Source organism: Pogoniulus pusillus, chromosome 8 (assembly GCF_015220805.1).
Source record: "Pogoniulus pusillus isolate bPogPus1 chromosome 8, bPogPus1.pri, whole genome shotgun sequence".
NCBI lineage: Eukaryota > Metazoa > Chordata > Aves > Piciformes > Lybiidae > Pogoniulus > Pogoniulus pusillus.
Window position 1 is genome coordinate 20370677 of NC_087271.1, and position 15969 is coordinate 20386645.

Genomic DNA, 15969 nt, shown 5'->3' on the forward strand with positions numbered 1-15969 from the left:
GACTTGTGATGTTTTTTTCCTAGGATAATTGTGATAAAGAAAATTGAGGAGAGGGAGTTTTCTTCTTAAAGTAAGAAAGGGAGTTCACAACAGTGAGAAATCATCAGTGCTGCTAAACAGCCACTCTCTTACCTTGCTTCATCGGGCTGACTTCCTTTTCCTGGATCATAGAATGGTTTGGAAGTGACCTTAAAGATCATCCAGTTCCAACCCCCTGACCATGGACAGGGACACCTCCCACTAGACCAGGTCTCATCGAGCCTGCCCTTGAAAACCTCCAGGAAGGGGGCATCCACCACCTCCCTGGGTGACCTATTCCAGTGTCTCACCACCTTCACTGGAAAGAATTTCTTCATAATTTCCAGCTTCAATCCATTCCTGCTCATCCTCTGACCTGAAGTCCTTTTGTCTCCTCCTTGCTTCTGTTGTAGATCTGCTATACTCATGCCCATAGCCCACATTTCTCTATGTAGTTTCAGAAAATGAATGTTAGATCCAGGTGACTCCACAGAATGTCAGAGACTAGAAGGGACCTCAAAAGCTCATCCAGTCCAACACACCCCCCCCCGCCCGCCCCGCCTGAGCAGGATCTCCTAAACCAGATCACACAGGAACACTGCCAGGAGGGGTTTGAATATCTCCAGAGGGAGACTCCATGACTCCCCTGGGCAGCCTGTTCCAGTGCTCTGTCACTCTCACAGGGAAAAAAATGCTCCTATTTACATGGAACTTCCTATGGCTCAGCTTCCACCCAGTGCCCCTTGTCCTATCATCAGGCATCAGACAGCAGAGCCTGGCTCCAGCCTCCTGCCACTCACTCTGCACATCTTTATAACCACTGATGAGGTTTTAGCAGTTGCCTGACTGTGGTCTTGACATGGTCTAGCCTTGAGCTCTGTGGTAAAGGGTTGGACTTGATGATCTGTGAGGTCTCTTCCAACCCTGATGATACTGTGATACTGTGTGCAGTCAAGCTGTGAGCCATTTAGGTGGTCAGAAGGGTCCATGCCTGGGTCTTAGGAGGGCTGGCTTCTAGGCCTAAGTCCAGCTCATCTAATGTCTTGCTGTTTCTCAATCCCACCTACTGCTTGCATGGAGGAAGGCAAACTTGATGATTGGAACTAAAGAGCTGTGGCTATCTCCTCTTGTTTTGTTTACCTGCTGGTGTGGCCACACTTCTGCTGGTGTCCCAGTGCTCAAGCATTAAAATGAATGGGTGATGCAGAGGTGAGCTCTGAGAAGCAATAACAACTCAGAATTGTTAGAGATGTTCTGGCTCTTCTTATTTTTTTTCATGTTTCTTTAAAATCAGAGAGGTCCTGAAAATAATTGCATTTCAAATGCTTCAATGTAGAAGTAGGACTTCTGATGTAGATGTCTGCATGAACTTCAAAACCTGTTCCTTTCAAAATGAAAGAAAAGAGAGGTCATATGTGAAAAGCTGGTTTAGGGCCTGATAGGGTAGCTTGGGCAGAACATCTACAAACAGAGCTGGTTGGTGGCTGGGAAACAAACATTTCCTCTGCTTCACATGAGCCAAATGCTATTTCTTACTGTTCTTCCAACTGGTGGTCCTGGAGGTTTCTTTCAGGCACCATGTGACACAAAATTAGTTCTTTCTCTTTATCATTCCTGTGGTCTCTTAATAAGTTTTGTTTGCTCTCAGGACAGCTCAGCTGCCCAGAGATGTAGGTCCTGGGGTTTTCTGGAGGGGCAGCTTTGCAAATGGCTGTTACCTCTGCCAAAAACAAGCTCTTTCACATTGACAACCAGAGTTTGCCAGAGCTGGGGAGGGACTATTGACAAGGTCTTGTAATGACAGGATGAGGAGGAATGGGTTTGAACTGGCAGAGGGGAGATTCAAACTAGATGTTAGCAAAGGGTTCTTTGCAGTGAGGGTGGTGAGACGCTGGCACAGGTTGCCCAGGGAGGTTGTGGCCGCTCTCTGCCTGCAGGTGTTCAAGACCAGGTTGGATGAGGCCTGGAGTGACATCTCATAGTGGGAGGTGTCCCTGCCTATGGCACGGGTTGGAACTGGACGAGCTTTGAGGTCCCTTCCAACCTAACCCATTCTGTGAGTCTGTGAGTCCAAGTTTTCAGTTTTCAGCTGCTGACTGCCATGCCAGCTGCACTCTCTGTCCTCCATGTAACATAAAAAATACTTTAAATCCTCATCCTGAAGAGGTCTCCTGGGCTCTTCCTTAGTTGTTCCTGCTTCAATGGGATGTCCTTCTTGCTGTATCTCTCCTCCAGAGTACTTCTCGTGGATTTTTTGGTTCAATTCTGAACTGTTCCTTCATTTCAGGGCTCCACTTCACCCCTTGTGTTTCATGTACAGATCAAGAAGCCCACACTTAAAGCAAAGCCCATCATCCTGTGCTGTAGTTGCACATCCTTCCAGAGGTGAGGGAAATGGATTGGAGTACCTGACAGCACTTCCAGCTTGCACAAACAAGGGAGAAGATATATGTTTCCTTCCATGCTCCTTGCACCTTACACCCTGTTGTGCTGTGGAAGCTGGTGGCCCTGAGGCCCCTGACGTCCTTCAGGCCATCCCATGGGCACACATCCTAAAACACTGACATTTATTATAATAAAACGTTGACATTTAGTCCCCTCTTATTTATTGCACTGCAGAATGAATCTGTGTCTGGTGCTGCATCATAATGAAAAGTAAAGGCTAATGTGTCACATCAATCCATAAGCTGGAGAATTATTTTAGAATGGAGGAATAAAACTGTTTACTTTTCCTTTCTGCTTTTAATATAAGGCTTATGTTAGGCTCCTACTGACCTAGGAAGGTAAGTGAGAGCAGTTAATGAAATTTGCAGGCCACAGAATACAGAAATTCCTTCTTTTTCTTTTGCTTTTTGGTTCTCATCCTGATACAAAATTCCCTTCTGGGGCTGTCTCTAGACTCTGGTGAAGTTTTAAGTTCACCTTTAAAGGGCTGAGTCTCGAAGCATTTGGCTTTACCTGAGAGAGGTTTTAAAGCACAGGTTTACTTTCATTTCCATTGCTCTTTATACTCATAGGAAATCAAAAGACAGAACCTCGGAATGTGTTGATTTAGCCTTTGTCCTTGGGACAGAAGGGAATCTCAAGGACATCAGCTACAGAAGGGAATCATTCCTGAGAGATGCTTGTCAAGGTTGTGCTGGAAAGTCTGTGTAGTACAAGTCTGGGCACCTGTAATGACTAATTATTCCTTAGTCGCCTGTTAATTGCTTGTAAATTGTCTCAAAGACCTGGTGCTAGACAGAAGTGAGAACAAAGTGTCCTGTGGAGGAGCTGGGTCTGTCACTTCTAGCAGCTGTGGCACCAGCCAGTGGTGGCTGTTCTGTCTTTAAATGCAGAAATACAGCAAGAGCCACAGAAGTACTTGGTCTGCTTTACATGTAGATAAAGACCTTTTTAGGGGTGCAAAAACAGTATTTGGACGTTTCTCTATCGGTGGACAGCTCAGTCTAGAGCCTTGTCCAACCTCTCCTTTGCTTCTTGCTGACCAGGTTAAGGAGGAGTCATAGAATCATAGAATCACAGAATGTCAGGGGCTGGAAGGGACCTCCAAAGCTCATCCAGTCCAGCCCCCTGCCAGAGCAGGATCTCCTAAACCAGATCACACAGCAATGCATCCAGGCAGGTTTTGAATATCTCCAGAGAGGGAGACTCCACAACCCCCCTGGGCAGCCTGTTCCAGAGCTCTGTCACCCTCACAGGGAAAAAATTCTTCCTCGTGTTTACATGAAACTTCCTATGCCTCAGCTGCCACCTATTGCCCCTTGTCCTGGCACTGGGCGTCACCCAGCAGTGCCTGGCTCCAGCCTCCTGCCACTCATCCCTTACATATTTAGAAACATGAATGAAGTCTCCCCTTGGTCTCCTCCTCCAAGCAGCACAGCCCCAGCTGCCTCAGGCTCTCCTCAGAAGGAAGATGTGGGAAGTGTAAGGAGCCCATGGGAAGTGTAACCAGACCCATTCCAGTCATGGCTGAAACAGTTCCTAGGTGCTGGAATGCATCTTCCTGCCCCCTAAACAGGCACAATCACATTCTGGGATTCTGTGATCCACAACCTCCCTGGAGGTGTTCAAAGCCAGGTTGGATGGGGCCTTGAGCGACCTGTTCTTGTATGAGGTCCCCCTGCCTATGGCAGGGGATTGGAACTGAGTGAGCTTTGAGGTCCCTTCCAACCTAAACCGTTCTGTCATTCTATGGTGACTCCGACACTGCCCTGGGCAGACCATCCAGAGGAGCTGTGCAGCAAATTCTTCTTTGGTCTTTTCCCATGCAGTGAACGCCCAGGACAACGAAGATCATGTTCCACTGCACTTCTGCTCTCGTTTTGGCCACCATGAAATTGTGAAGTTCTTACTGCAGAGCAGCTTCGAGGTCCAGCCGCACGTGGTGAACATCTATGGAGACACTCCTTTACACCTGTGAGTGCTCAGGGCAGCTCTGCCTGACGGGGGCTGGGCCTGCAGGGTGAAGCTGCTGTTGCTGATGGCCTCTCTGTTGACTTCACCTCCAGGGCATGTTACAATGGGAAGTTTGAAGTCGCCAAGGAGATAATTCAGCTGTCGGGCACAGAAAGTCTCACCAAAGAGAACATATTCAGTGAAACAGCCTTCCACAGGTGAGAGGTTTGGAACCCCTTATCCTCAGAATTCCTCCTTTATGTGTCTCCAACAGCCAGGTGAGGAACTAAGCAAGCAGTGAGCTCACCACAAGTGCTAAGGTTGTAGTTTGAGATATAGAATCACAGAATAGTTTAGGTTGGGATAGACTTCAAAGATCATTTAGTTCTGACCCCTCACCCTGTAGGCAGGGACACCTCCCACTAGAAGAAGTCACTCCAGGCCTCATCCAACCTGGTCCTGAACACCTCCCTGGGCAACCTGTGCCAGTGTCTCACCACCCTCAGGAGTTCCTATGTTTCCTTAGAAACTCCTTCCTAACATCCAGTTTAAATCTCCCCTCTGCCAGTTTAAACCTCCGCGTCCTGTCATGACAAGACCTTGTCAGTAGTCCCTCCCCAGCCCTCCTGTAGCCCTGGAAGGCCATTTCAAGGTCTCCTGGAAGCCTTCTCTTCTCCAGGCTGCACAGCCCCAACTCTCTCTCAGCCTGTCCTCAGAGCAGAGCTGCTGCAGCCCTCTGAGCATCTTGCTGGCCTCCTCTGGACTGGTTCAAACAGTTCCATGTCCTTCTTGTGTTTGGCTCCAGAACTGCACACAAATGAGGTAGAATCAAGGAATGCCAGAGTGCCAGGTTGGAAGGGACCCCAAGGATCACCTCACCCATTCTTTCTAGGTGATAGTGCAGTTGCAATGAGCAGGCCCAGCACCCTGTCAAACTGAGTCTTAGGACCACTTGATGCAGGGCAATCCATTCATTGGAGGTGATTCCAATGTCCACTTGTTCGCATGGGGAAAGATTTTCTTCTGAAATCCCATGGGAGTCTCCCCAGCAGTAGCTTGTACCCATCACCCCTTTTCTCTTCCATGAGACTCCTTGTCAAAAGAGAGCCTCCATCCTCACAATAGCCAGCCTTTAGATACTTGTCTATGGTGATATGGTCTCCTCTGAGCCTTCTCTTCTCATGGCTGAACAAACCCAGCTCTCTCAGCTACCAGAACCAGGCAGTGAACAGGGAGTGTGCCAGTAAGTGACAGGTAGGAAGGGCATCAGGCTCAGCATCTGCATGGATGATGGTTACCTCATTCTGTCCCATTGGGAAGCTGAGCTCAGAGCCTGTCCCGCCAAGGAAGCTGATGGAGTCTTGTCAGTGCAAACTGGAAATGAGGTGGCAGAGCACAGCCTGGGCACGATGCTGCAGGGCTGTCAGGTGCTACTGCAGAGGCACTTTGCAAACCAGACTCAGTTAACTGCACATAGCTGTGCAAAAGCTGTTTCTGCAACAGTAATTGGGGTGTTTCTGAAATGCTCACAGGGAGCACTCCTGAGTGGATTAACCACGCAGGACTCTAAAGTGCACTGAGTGCATTCAGAGTGCACTGTCAGCAGGTTTGCTGATGACACCAAACTGGGTGCAGTGGCTGCCCCCCCAGAAGGCTGTGCTGCCATTCAGAGAGACTTGGCCAGGCTGGAGGGGTGGGCAGGGCAAAAATGAATGAAATTCAACAAGGGCAAGTGTGCAGTCTTGCACCTGGGAGAGCACAAGCCCAGGGATCAGTGTAGGTTGGGGACTGAGCTGTTGGAAGGCAGCAAAGGGGAAAAGGATCTGGGGGTCCTAGTGGATGGGAGGGTGACCATGAATGAGCAATGTGCTCTGGTGGCCAGGAGGGGCAATGCTGTTCTGGGGTGGATTAGAAGGGCTGTGGTTAGTAGGTCGAGAGAGGTTCTCCTGCCCCTCTACTCTGCCCTGTTGAGGCCACATCTGGAGTACTGTGTCCAGTTCTGGGCCCCCCAGTTCAAGAGTGACATAGAACTGCTGGAGAGTGTCCATCAGAGCCACAAAGATGATGAAGAAATGGAACATCTCTGTTAGGAGGAGAGCCTGAGGCAGCTGGGGCTGTGCTGCTTGGAGAAGAGGAGCCTGAGAGGTGACCTCATCAGTGGTTATAAAGATGTGCAGGGTGAGTGGCAGGAGGCTGGAGCCAGGCTCTGCTGGGTGGTGCCCAGTGACAGGACAAGGGGCAATGGGTGGCAGCTGAGGCATAGGAAGTTTCATGTAAACACGAGGAGGAATTTTTCCCTGTGAGGGTGACAGAGCACTGGGACAGGCTGCCCAGGGGGGCTGTGGAGTCTCCCTCTGGAGATATTCCAAACCCTCCTGGATGTGTTCCTGTGTGATCTGGTCTAGGAGACCCTGCTCTGGCAGGAGGGTTGGACTGGATGAGCTTTCAAGGTCCCTTCCAGCCCCTGACATTCTGTGATTCTGTGGTTCTAAAAATCTGTTATTACACTTTTATCTAGTCCAAATCATATTTCTGGCTACCCAAAGTGTTTGTCCTTTTCTGGACTGTAGTATTCACTTTTCCCTTGATGTTTGCAGTGCTTGCACCTACGGGAAGAACATAGAACTCGTAAAATATCTTCTTGACCAGAATGTTGTAAGCATCAACCACCAAGGAAGAGATGGACACACAGGTAACATCACCCTCCTCATTGGGTGTGAATACTTATCCCAGCACTGGAAAATGGGGAAGCCCTGCAAAATCAAGATTGCTAGGGGAGTTCCCAGGGTAACCTGATGATCAGCATCCAGTTACCCTCAGACAAGTCTGATCTTTTTTGGAGATATGTTTGCAGGCAGGTGTCAAGGTTATAAGAGCTGAGTGAGGTGCCAGGCTCATTAGCTCGTATTTGAGTAATAAAACCAGATGTAAAACAGTTCTCAATACTAGTAAGAATTAGGCCCAAGGAGGGTGGTGGAACACTGGAACAGCTTGCTTAGGGAGGTGGTGGAGGCCCCATCCCTTGAGACATTCAAGGTTATGCCTGATGGGGCTCTGAGCAATCTGATCTAGGTGGAGATGTTGCTGCTCACTGCAGGGGGTTTGGATTAGATGACCTTTAAAGGTCCCTTCCAACCCAGTGTGTTCTATGATTGTTCTGCTGAGGCTGGGCATGGAGGACACTGTCTGGAGGGCTGCACAACTTCCTTGTGCCACAGCTAAAAGCTTTTAGTTTGCTTCCCTTGCTTTTGCTTGCATACAGAGCTGTGAAATGTGATTTGCAGGTGGTGGAGCCGCAATAGATGGGTCCTTGAGGCATTAGGTAGGAGTTTATTGTCACCTCTTGCCTGGGCTGTTTTTTAGACTCTCTGTTCCTTATTGATGGTCTCAAGGTGCTGAGTGCTGTGTTGATGCTGTGGCAGCTGTGCTGACCTCACTGCTCTGATCTTCTAGGGCTGCACTGTGCCTGCTATCACGGCCACATTCGACTGGTGCAGTTTCTGCTAGATAACGGAGCTGACATGAATCTGGTAGCTTGTGATCCCAGCAGGTCCAGTGGAGAAAAAGATGAGCAGACCTGTTTGATGTGGGCTTATGAGAAAGGTATTTCCATTTTCTGCTTTCTGCTGCAAAATAACCTCTGAGTCCCTGCAGACTGAGCTGTCACCATCAGCTCTCCAGCTCCTGGCACCTAGGGTTGTAAAAAAGCAGCTTTTTTACTGATCCTCTCAGGTGGGATCAGGTTAATTTGATGCAAACTCAACGACAGATGGCCTGGCCTATATCAGGAATATTGTGGCCAGCAGGACCAGGGAAGTCCTTCTGCCCCTGTACTCAGCACTGGTTAGGTCACATCTTGAGTCCTGTGTCCAGTTCTGGGCCCCTCAACTTAGGAAAGATGTTGAGGTGCTTGAATGTGTCCAGAGAAGGGCACCAAGGCTGGGGAGGGGCCTGGAGCACAGCCCTGTGAGGAGAGACTGAGGGAGCTGGGGGTGTGCAGCCTGGAGAGGCTCAGGGGTGACCATGTTGCTGTCTACAACTGCCTGAAGTGAGGCTGCAGCCAGGTGGGATTGGGCTCTTCTGCCAGGCAACCAGAAATAGAACAAGGGAGCACAGTCTCAGGTTGTGCTGGGGGAAGTACAGGCTGGATGTTAGGAGGAAATTCTTGCCAGAGAGAGTGATTGGCATTGGAATGGGCTGCCCAAGGAGGTGGTGGAGTCACCACCTGGGGGTGTTGAAGCAAAGCCTGGATGAGGCACTTAGTTCCATGGTCTAGTTGACTGGATAGGGCTGGGTGCTAGGTTGGACTGGATGAGCTTGGAGGTCTCTTCTAACCTGGTTGATTCTATTCTGTTCTATTCTAATACACTCCAGGATCCCACTGGCCCTCTTGGCCACAAGGGCACATTGCTATGCCATGGATGTTATCCTGCAGCACTCCCAGGTCCCTCTCCACAGGGCTGCTCTCCAGCAGATCACCTCCCAGCCTGTACTGGTGCAGTTTATTATTCCTCCCCAGGTGCAGGACTCTGCACTTGTCCTTGTTGAACCTCATTTGGTTCCTCTGTGCCCAGCTCTGCAGTTTGTGCATGTCTCACTGGATGGCTGCACAGCCTTCAGCTGAAGTTCCAGACCACGTCCTCCCAGGAGGGGTTAACCCTTAACAATTGCCAAGCAGAACTTTGCACACTAAACATCTTCTGGTGGGGTGGAAGAAGGAGCAGCTGAGCCCACAGCAGCACAGTGCTGTTCAGTCTGGGGCACCAAAACTGAGATGTTCTCAGGCACTGATTTTCCTTATCAGGCCTATTGGTGGCTGTTGTCAGCTTCCATTCCAGGATTTCTTGCAGCAGTGCTTTTCTGTTGCTATGTACCACACTTTTAGGGTTGGATGGACTCAGGAGAACAACGTGTCTGGATTTTTTGGCAGTTAAGATCCATTTGTGTTTCAGATTAGTGCTGCTCTGGCTTTCTTTTGTGTGTTTTCTTAAGTGCCCTGCTATTGTAAGAATCATCCCCCTGTACTCAGCACTGCTCAGACCACACCCTGAGTACTGTGTTCAGTTCGGGGTCCTTCACTTTAAGAAGGAAATTGAGGTGTTGGAGACTGTCCTGAGAATGGCAACAAAGCTGGTGAAGGCCTGTGAGGAATGTCTGAGGGAGCTGGGGGTGTTCAGTATGGAGAAGAGGAAGATGAGAAGAGACCTCTTTGCTCTCTAAAACTACCTGAAGGGAGGTTGGAGTGAGGAGGGTGCAGCCTTTTCAGCTTGATGCCAAGTGACAGGACAAGAGAAAATGGATACAGGCTGCACCAGGGGAGGTTCAGGATGGATGTTAGGAAATATTTCTTCACTGAAAGTGTGCTCAAACACTGGAATGGTCTGCCCAGGGCAGTGGTGGAGTCACTATCCCTGGAGGTGTTCAAGCAGTGTGTGGACCTGGCACTTAGGGCCAGGATTTAGTGTTGACCTAAACATGTGCTGGGTCACACATGTTTAGGTCATGTGCTGGGTCAAGGGTTGGCCTGGATGACTGTTAAGGTCTCTTCCAGACAGATATATTCTGTGATTCTGTGAATTTAAAAACACCTTTTTAGCTCCCCTGCAAACCTTTACTTTTCCTCTTCTTTTCTCAGGCCATGATGCCATTGTGACCCTCCTGAAGCACTACAAGAGGCCCCAGGATGACTCACCATGTAATGAATACTCACAGCCTGGAGGAGGTATGGTCTGAGCAACCACCTCCTGCTGTTCCCAACCAGCCTGATCCAGGGGCTGCAGGAATTCCTGGGAACGTTCTGCCAAAGTGGGGTCTGTTTGTCACAGAATTAGTGTCCTGAGAGTCACCATTTTCCAAGTTATGCCAAAAGTCTTCCTCTGTCTTGAAAGAGAGTCGTCACTTTGTGTTACTCAGTAGGAAGGAAAGCTGAAAGCTGTGAGACAGAGATCAATCCCTGTCTGTCATTACTCACACCTACCTTCCTCAACCAGTCCCTGTGAGGTTGCTCTGCTGACATCTGGTGTATTGCAATATTCAGACTCCCTCATGTTTTGGGGATCTACAGCAATACTCATTTGTGCTGGCAACAGCCAAGAAAAAGGCTGGTACCAGTGGTTGGATAAGCAGAACATTGTGCAGTGTGTTGGGAACGCTGCCTACAGAGGAGGTGAGCATCTTCCATGCTGGCACTTGTCCAGGCCCTGGTTCCTTTTGCTGTGGAACCAGGAGGAACCCTACAGTCATCAGCTGCTCAGTCTACCTCCTATACAGTGTGACCACTCCCAGGTTTAGGTTCAGCACATCTCAGGTGTATGCAGATCCATAGGGGACTGAGCTTATGCAGGTGTTGGAAATTTATTAGGGGGAGCAATTAACACATCCAGATAGATGCTTTAATACTGGTTGTTCAACAGAGATCAGCTCCCAGATGAGGAGGACAACAAGAGGTGACATTTCTGGAACCTGGAGAAAGCTGAGGTCTTCCAGAAGATGTAGGGGGTGAAGAGCACAGCGTGATGTGTTCACAGCCTGGACAGCAGGGCTTGTGAATCTGGTCTGAGCTCCGGCGCTAAGTCCAGCTGATACAAACAGCTCCCTGCAAGGAGGTTGGAGTGAGGTGGCTGGAAAACTGCTCAGCAGAAAAGGACCTGGGGGTGCTGGTTGATATTACCTCAGTGTGTGCCAAGCATGTGGCCAAGAAGACCACCAGCATCCTGTTCTGGACCAGCAATGGTGTGGCCAGCAGGAGTAGAGAAGTGATTGTGCCCCTGTGCCAGGCACTGGAGGTGGCCACACCTTGAATCCTGGGTTCAATTTTGGGCCCCTTAGCCCAATGAGGACAATGAGGGGCTGGAGCAGGACCAGAGAAGTACAATGAAGTTGATGAAGGGTCTGGAGAACAGGTCTGATGAGAAGCAGCTGAGAGAACTGGGGTTGTTCAGCCTGGAGAAAAGGAGGCTGAAGGGAGACCTTCTGGTTCTCTACAACTCTCTGAAAGGAGGTTGAAGCCAGTTGGGAGTTGGTCTTTTCTCCCAAGTATCAGGTGATATGAGAGAAGAAATGGCCTGAAATTGTGCCAGGAGAGGTTTAGGTTGGACATGAGGAACAATTTCTTTCCTGCAAGAGTGGTCAGGCATTGAAATAGGCTGCCCAGGGAGGTGGTGGAGTCACCATCCCTGGAGGTGTTTGAGAAACCCAGGGGACATGGTCTGATGGCCATGGTGGTGTTGGGTTGACAGTTGGACTCAGTGATTTTTTCCAATGACTCTATGCACCTTGATCTGTCCTTGTCTTTCAGATGGCTCCTATGTGTCTGTCCCATCCCCTCTGGGAAAGATCAAAAGCATGACTAAAGGTACTGTTGGGGGCAAAGAGAAAATGGAGCTTTTATTGTCTTTTTAGCCAAAGTATTAGCCAAGGTATTTGTCAGCCTGAACATGCTATAGGAGATCTAACACCTCTGGAATTCCTTGTTCATCAATGTAACCACGGGGACAAGCAGCAGTTGTACCTCCCTAGGATCCTCTGGGAAACAACATCCTTAGCTCTGTGGCACAGCAGCATGATCATTCTGTGTGGCTCAGCATCATGATCATTTATCTTGCTTTAAAACATTTATCGTCTTTAAAACAGATGTATTTTTATTTCTTTGGAGCAAAGGATGTGATTATGAGTTAGTGTGAAAGAAATCACTGAAGATCCATGCATTCAAACAAATATGGTACTGAATTCCCTGAATTCCACTGTAAAATGCCTGGATTACCTTTACTAGAAAGATTCTGTCCTAGAGCACCTTGAGTTAACCTGAATCACATTTAGCTCAAACATTCAGGTGAACATTTGTACTTTGAAATATGCAAATATTTGTGCCTTCAGCTTCCCCCTTCAAATAGTCACTCTGGGTAGGGGTGCCCAGGGAGGTGGTGGAGTTGCCATCCCTGGAGGTGTTCAAGAAAAGACTGGATGGGACACTCAGTGCCATGGTCTGGTTGACTGGACAGGGCTGGATGATCTGGAAGGTCTCTTCCAACCTGGTTGACTCTGATTCTATGATCCCTAACACAGACTAACATGATGCATTTGGGGAAATTCTGATGAACTTCGTAGCAATAAGTCAAAAAGATCCACGAGGTAGAGCCGTTTGACAACTAAATTAAGTGGCAAAACTTAGACCCAGCAGGTCAGTGAAGAGCAGGTTAGATCTGCAGTAGCATCCCCACATGAGTCATGAACACACTAAAAAAGGGAAGGGAATTTTTTATCCATATAACAAATGTTACCTGATGTGGGCAGAAGGGTTGGTGTTCACCAGTGACAAGATTTTCATCCAAGGGAACCAAGGAAATGGCAGCAGTGCCAGTGTCTGTGACTGGGGTATATCTCAATAGCAATGCAGGCTGGGGAATGATGTCGACAGGTGCCCACAGAAGAGGATTTGGGGGTGCTGGTGGACATGAGGCAGCAATCTGCACTTGCAGCCCAAAAGGCCAATGGCACCTGGGCTGCATCAAATGAAGTGTGGCCAGCAGATTGAGAGGGGAGATTCTGCCCTTCTGCTCTTGTGAGACCTCACTTGGAGTGCTGTGTCCAGGTCCAGGACTTGCAATACAAGAAGGATATGGACCTTCTGGAACAGGCCCAGAGGAGGCCATAAGATGATTAGAGGGCTGGAGCACCTCCCCTATGAGGACATTCTGAGTTGGTGATGTTCATCCTGGAGAAGGGAAGGCTCCAAGAAGACCTAAGAGCTGTTTTTCAGTAACTGAAGGAAGCCTACAGGAGAGCTGGGGGTGGGAACTGTTGAGAAGGGCCTCTGGTGATAGGATGAGGGGCAATGGTTTGAAACTGGAGCAGGGGAGAATTAGGTTGGACATCAGGAGGAAGTTCTTCACAATGAGGATGATGAAATACTGGAACACAGAATTACAGAAACATCCAGGTTGGAAAAGTCCCTCAGGATAATCCTACTCTACAAGATTCACCTTAAAGCATATCCCTAAGCACCACATCCAAATGGTGGTGGATTAAACACATCCAGGATGGGTGACTCGACCACCAGGCTGCCTAGAGATGTGGTTGTGGCCCCATCATCATTTGGAGCGAGTCCAGAGGAAGCCTTGAAGATGCTCAGAGGGCTGCAGCAGCTCTGCTATGAAGACAGGCTATGAGAGTTGGGGCTCTTCAGCTTGGAGAAGAGAAGGCTTCAAGAAGACCTTGCAGTGTCCTTCCAGTATTTGATGAGGACCTGCAGGAGGGCTGGGGATGGACTATTTGCAAAGTCTTGTAATGACAAGATGAGGAGTAATGGGTTTAAACTGGCAGAGGGGAGATTTAAACTGGGTGTTAGTAAGAAGTTCTTGACAGTGAGAGGTGTGAGACACTGGCACAGGTTGCCCAGGGAGGCTGTGGATGCTTCCTCCCTGGAGATGTTCAAGGCCAGGCTAGAAGAGTCCTTGAGTGACCTGTTCTAGTGGGAAGTGTCCCTGCCTGTAGCAAGGGATTGGAACTGGATGAGCTTTGAGGTGCCTTCCAACCTAAACAATTCTGTGATTCTATGATCAGGCTTGATGTGGCCCTGGGCAGCCTGCTCTGGTTGGCACTGTCCCTGCTGCAGGGGGGTTGGACACAATCACCTTTGAGGTTTCCTTCCGAGCTGAGGCAATCCGTGAATGTGTGGGGTTCCTGTGGTTACTAAAAGCAGCAGGAATGGGATTCCCAGTTGCCAGTTGAGAGGAGGCAGGTCAGCTGTTGCTGTGCAGCATTGCTGTGCAGTGAGAAACGCTGTCTGCCCTCCCCACCCAACGTGTCCCCGACAGAAGTGCTTTCTGTTGCAGAGAAGGCTGACGTTCTCCTCCTGCGAGCCGGGCTGCCCTCCCACTTCCACCTGCAGCTCTCCCAGCTGGAGTTCCACGAGATCATCGGCTCAGGTACCAGCAAGGCAAACACATCCCTTTGGCATGCTGGTGCTCGCAATAACCATTTCTGTGCTTGTTTTGAACCCTTTTAGGGTCCTTTGGGAAAGTATACAAGGGGCGGTACAGGAATCAAATCGTTGCGATCAAGCGGTGAGTCGATCAGACCTTCCCATCTTCCTTGGTCAAGGGCATCATTTGAGCAGAGCCACAGCCTGGTTTGGGTTGGATTCACAGAATGCTTTGGGGTGGAAGGGACCTTAGAAGTCATCTAGTTCCATGCCCCCTGCCATGGGCAGAGGCATCTTTCACTGGACTGAATTACTGAAGACCTCATCCACTCTGGCTTTGAACACCTCCAGGGAGGGAGCAAGATCATCCAGTCCAACCTCCCTGCAGCCAGCAGGGACATCTGCAACTAGAGCAGGTTGCTTAGAGCCCCACATAACCTGATCTGGAATGTTTTTCACACTACTTTGAAGGAGAGGGATGATGGCTTCAAGCTGGAAGAAGCTCAGTTTAGGCGAGGCATTAGGAAGAAATTCTTTACAGCGAGAGAGGTGAGACACTGCAACAGGCTGCCTAGAGAAGCTGTGGAAGTGTTCAAAGCCAGGTTGGATGAGGCCTTGAGCAACCCACTATAGCAGGAGGTGTCCCTGCCTATAGTAGAGGTGTTGGAGCTGGATCCCTCAGGGATAGGTCCTGGGACCAGTCTCATTTAACATCTTTGTCAGTGCCATGGACAGTGGCACTGAGTGCACCCTCAGCAAGTTTGCAGACAACACCAAGCTGTGTGGTGCTGCTGACAGCCAGAGGGAGGGATCCATCCACAGGGACATGGATAGCCATGGGCCCAAGCCAACCTCATGAAGTTCAACCAAGTGCAAGGTCCTGCAGCTGAGGCAAAGCAATCCCAAATGCCAATATAGGCTGGGCAGTGCCTGGCTTGAGAGCAGCCCTGAGGAGAGGGTCCTGGGGGGCCTGGTGGATGAGAAGCTTGACATGAGCCAGCAGTGTGCTCTGGCAGCCCAGAGAGAAACCAGAGCCTGGGCTGCAGCAAGAGAAGTGTGGGCAGCAGGGCCAGGGAAGTGATCCTCTCCCTCTGCTCTGCACTGAGGAGACCCCACCTGGAGGACTGCATCCAGTTCTGGAGCCTCTGGGACAAGAGGGATATGGAGATGCTGGAAGGTGTCCAGAGAAGGGCCATGAGGATGATCAGAGGTCTGGAGCTGCTCTGCTCTGAGGAGAGACTGAGGGAGTTGGGGCTGTTCAGTCTGCAGAGGAGAAGGCTCCCAGGTGACCTTATTGTGGCCTTTCAGTATCTGAAAGGGGCCTAGAAGAAGGCTGGGGAGGGACTTTTCAGGCTGTCAGGCAGTGATAGGACTGGGGGGAATGGAACAAAGCTAGAAATGGGTAGATTCAGAGTGGATGTTAGGAAGAAGTTTTTCAGCATGAGGCTGGTGAGAGCCTGGAAGGGGTTGCCCAGAGAGGTGGTGGAAGTCCCATCCCTGGAGGTGTTTAAGTCCAGGCTGGATGAGGCTCTGGACAGCCTGATCTAGTGTGAGGTGTCGCTGCCCATGGCAGGGGGGTTGGAACTGGATGATCCAACTCTGACTGATTCTATGATTCTGTGGATGACCTG

At 49.7% G+C, this 15969-nt stretch overlaps 1 protein-coding gene across 2 annotated transcripts in view; it reads left to right on the plus strand.

The window, feature by feature from the left end:
- LOC135177483 (serine/threonine-protein kinase TNNI3K) overlaps positions 1-15969 on the plus strand; it is a 108386-nt gene that overhangs the window by 47179 nt on the left and 45238 nt on the right. For both annotated transcript variants that reach the window (XM_064147509.1, XM_064147510.1), the window contains 8 exons: positions 4293-4437; positions 4530-4634; positions 7014-7108; positions 7870-8019; positions 10052-10138; positions 11714-11770; positions 14250-14342; positions 14423-14480. In XM_064147509.1, coding sequence (XP_064003579.1) covers positions 4293-4437; positions 4530-4634; positions 7014-7108; positions 7870-8019; positions 10052-10138; positions 11714-11770; positions 14250-14342; positions 14423-14480 — 790 coding nt within the window. The remainder of the gene's footprint in view (positions 1-4292; positions 4438-4529; positions 4635-7013; positions 7109-7869; positions 8020-10051; positions 10139-11713; positions 11771-14249; positions 14343-14422; positions 14481-15969) is intronic.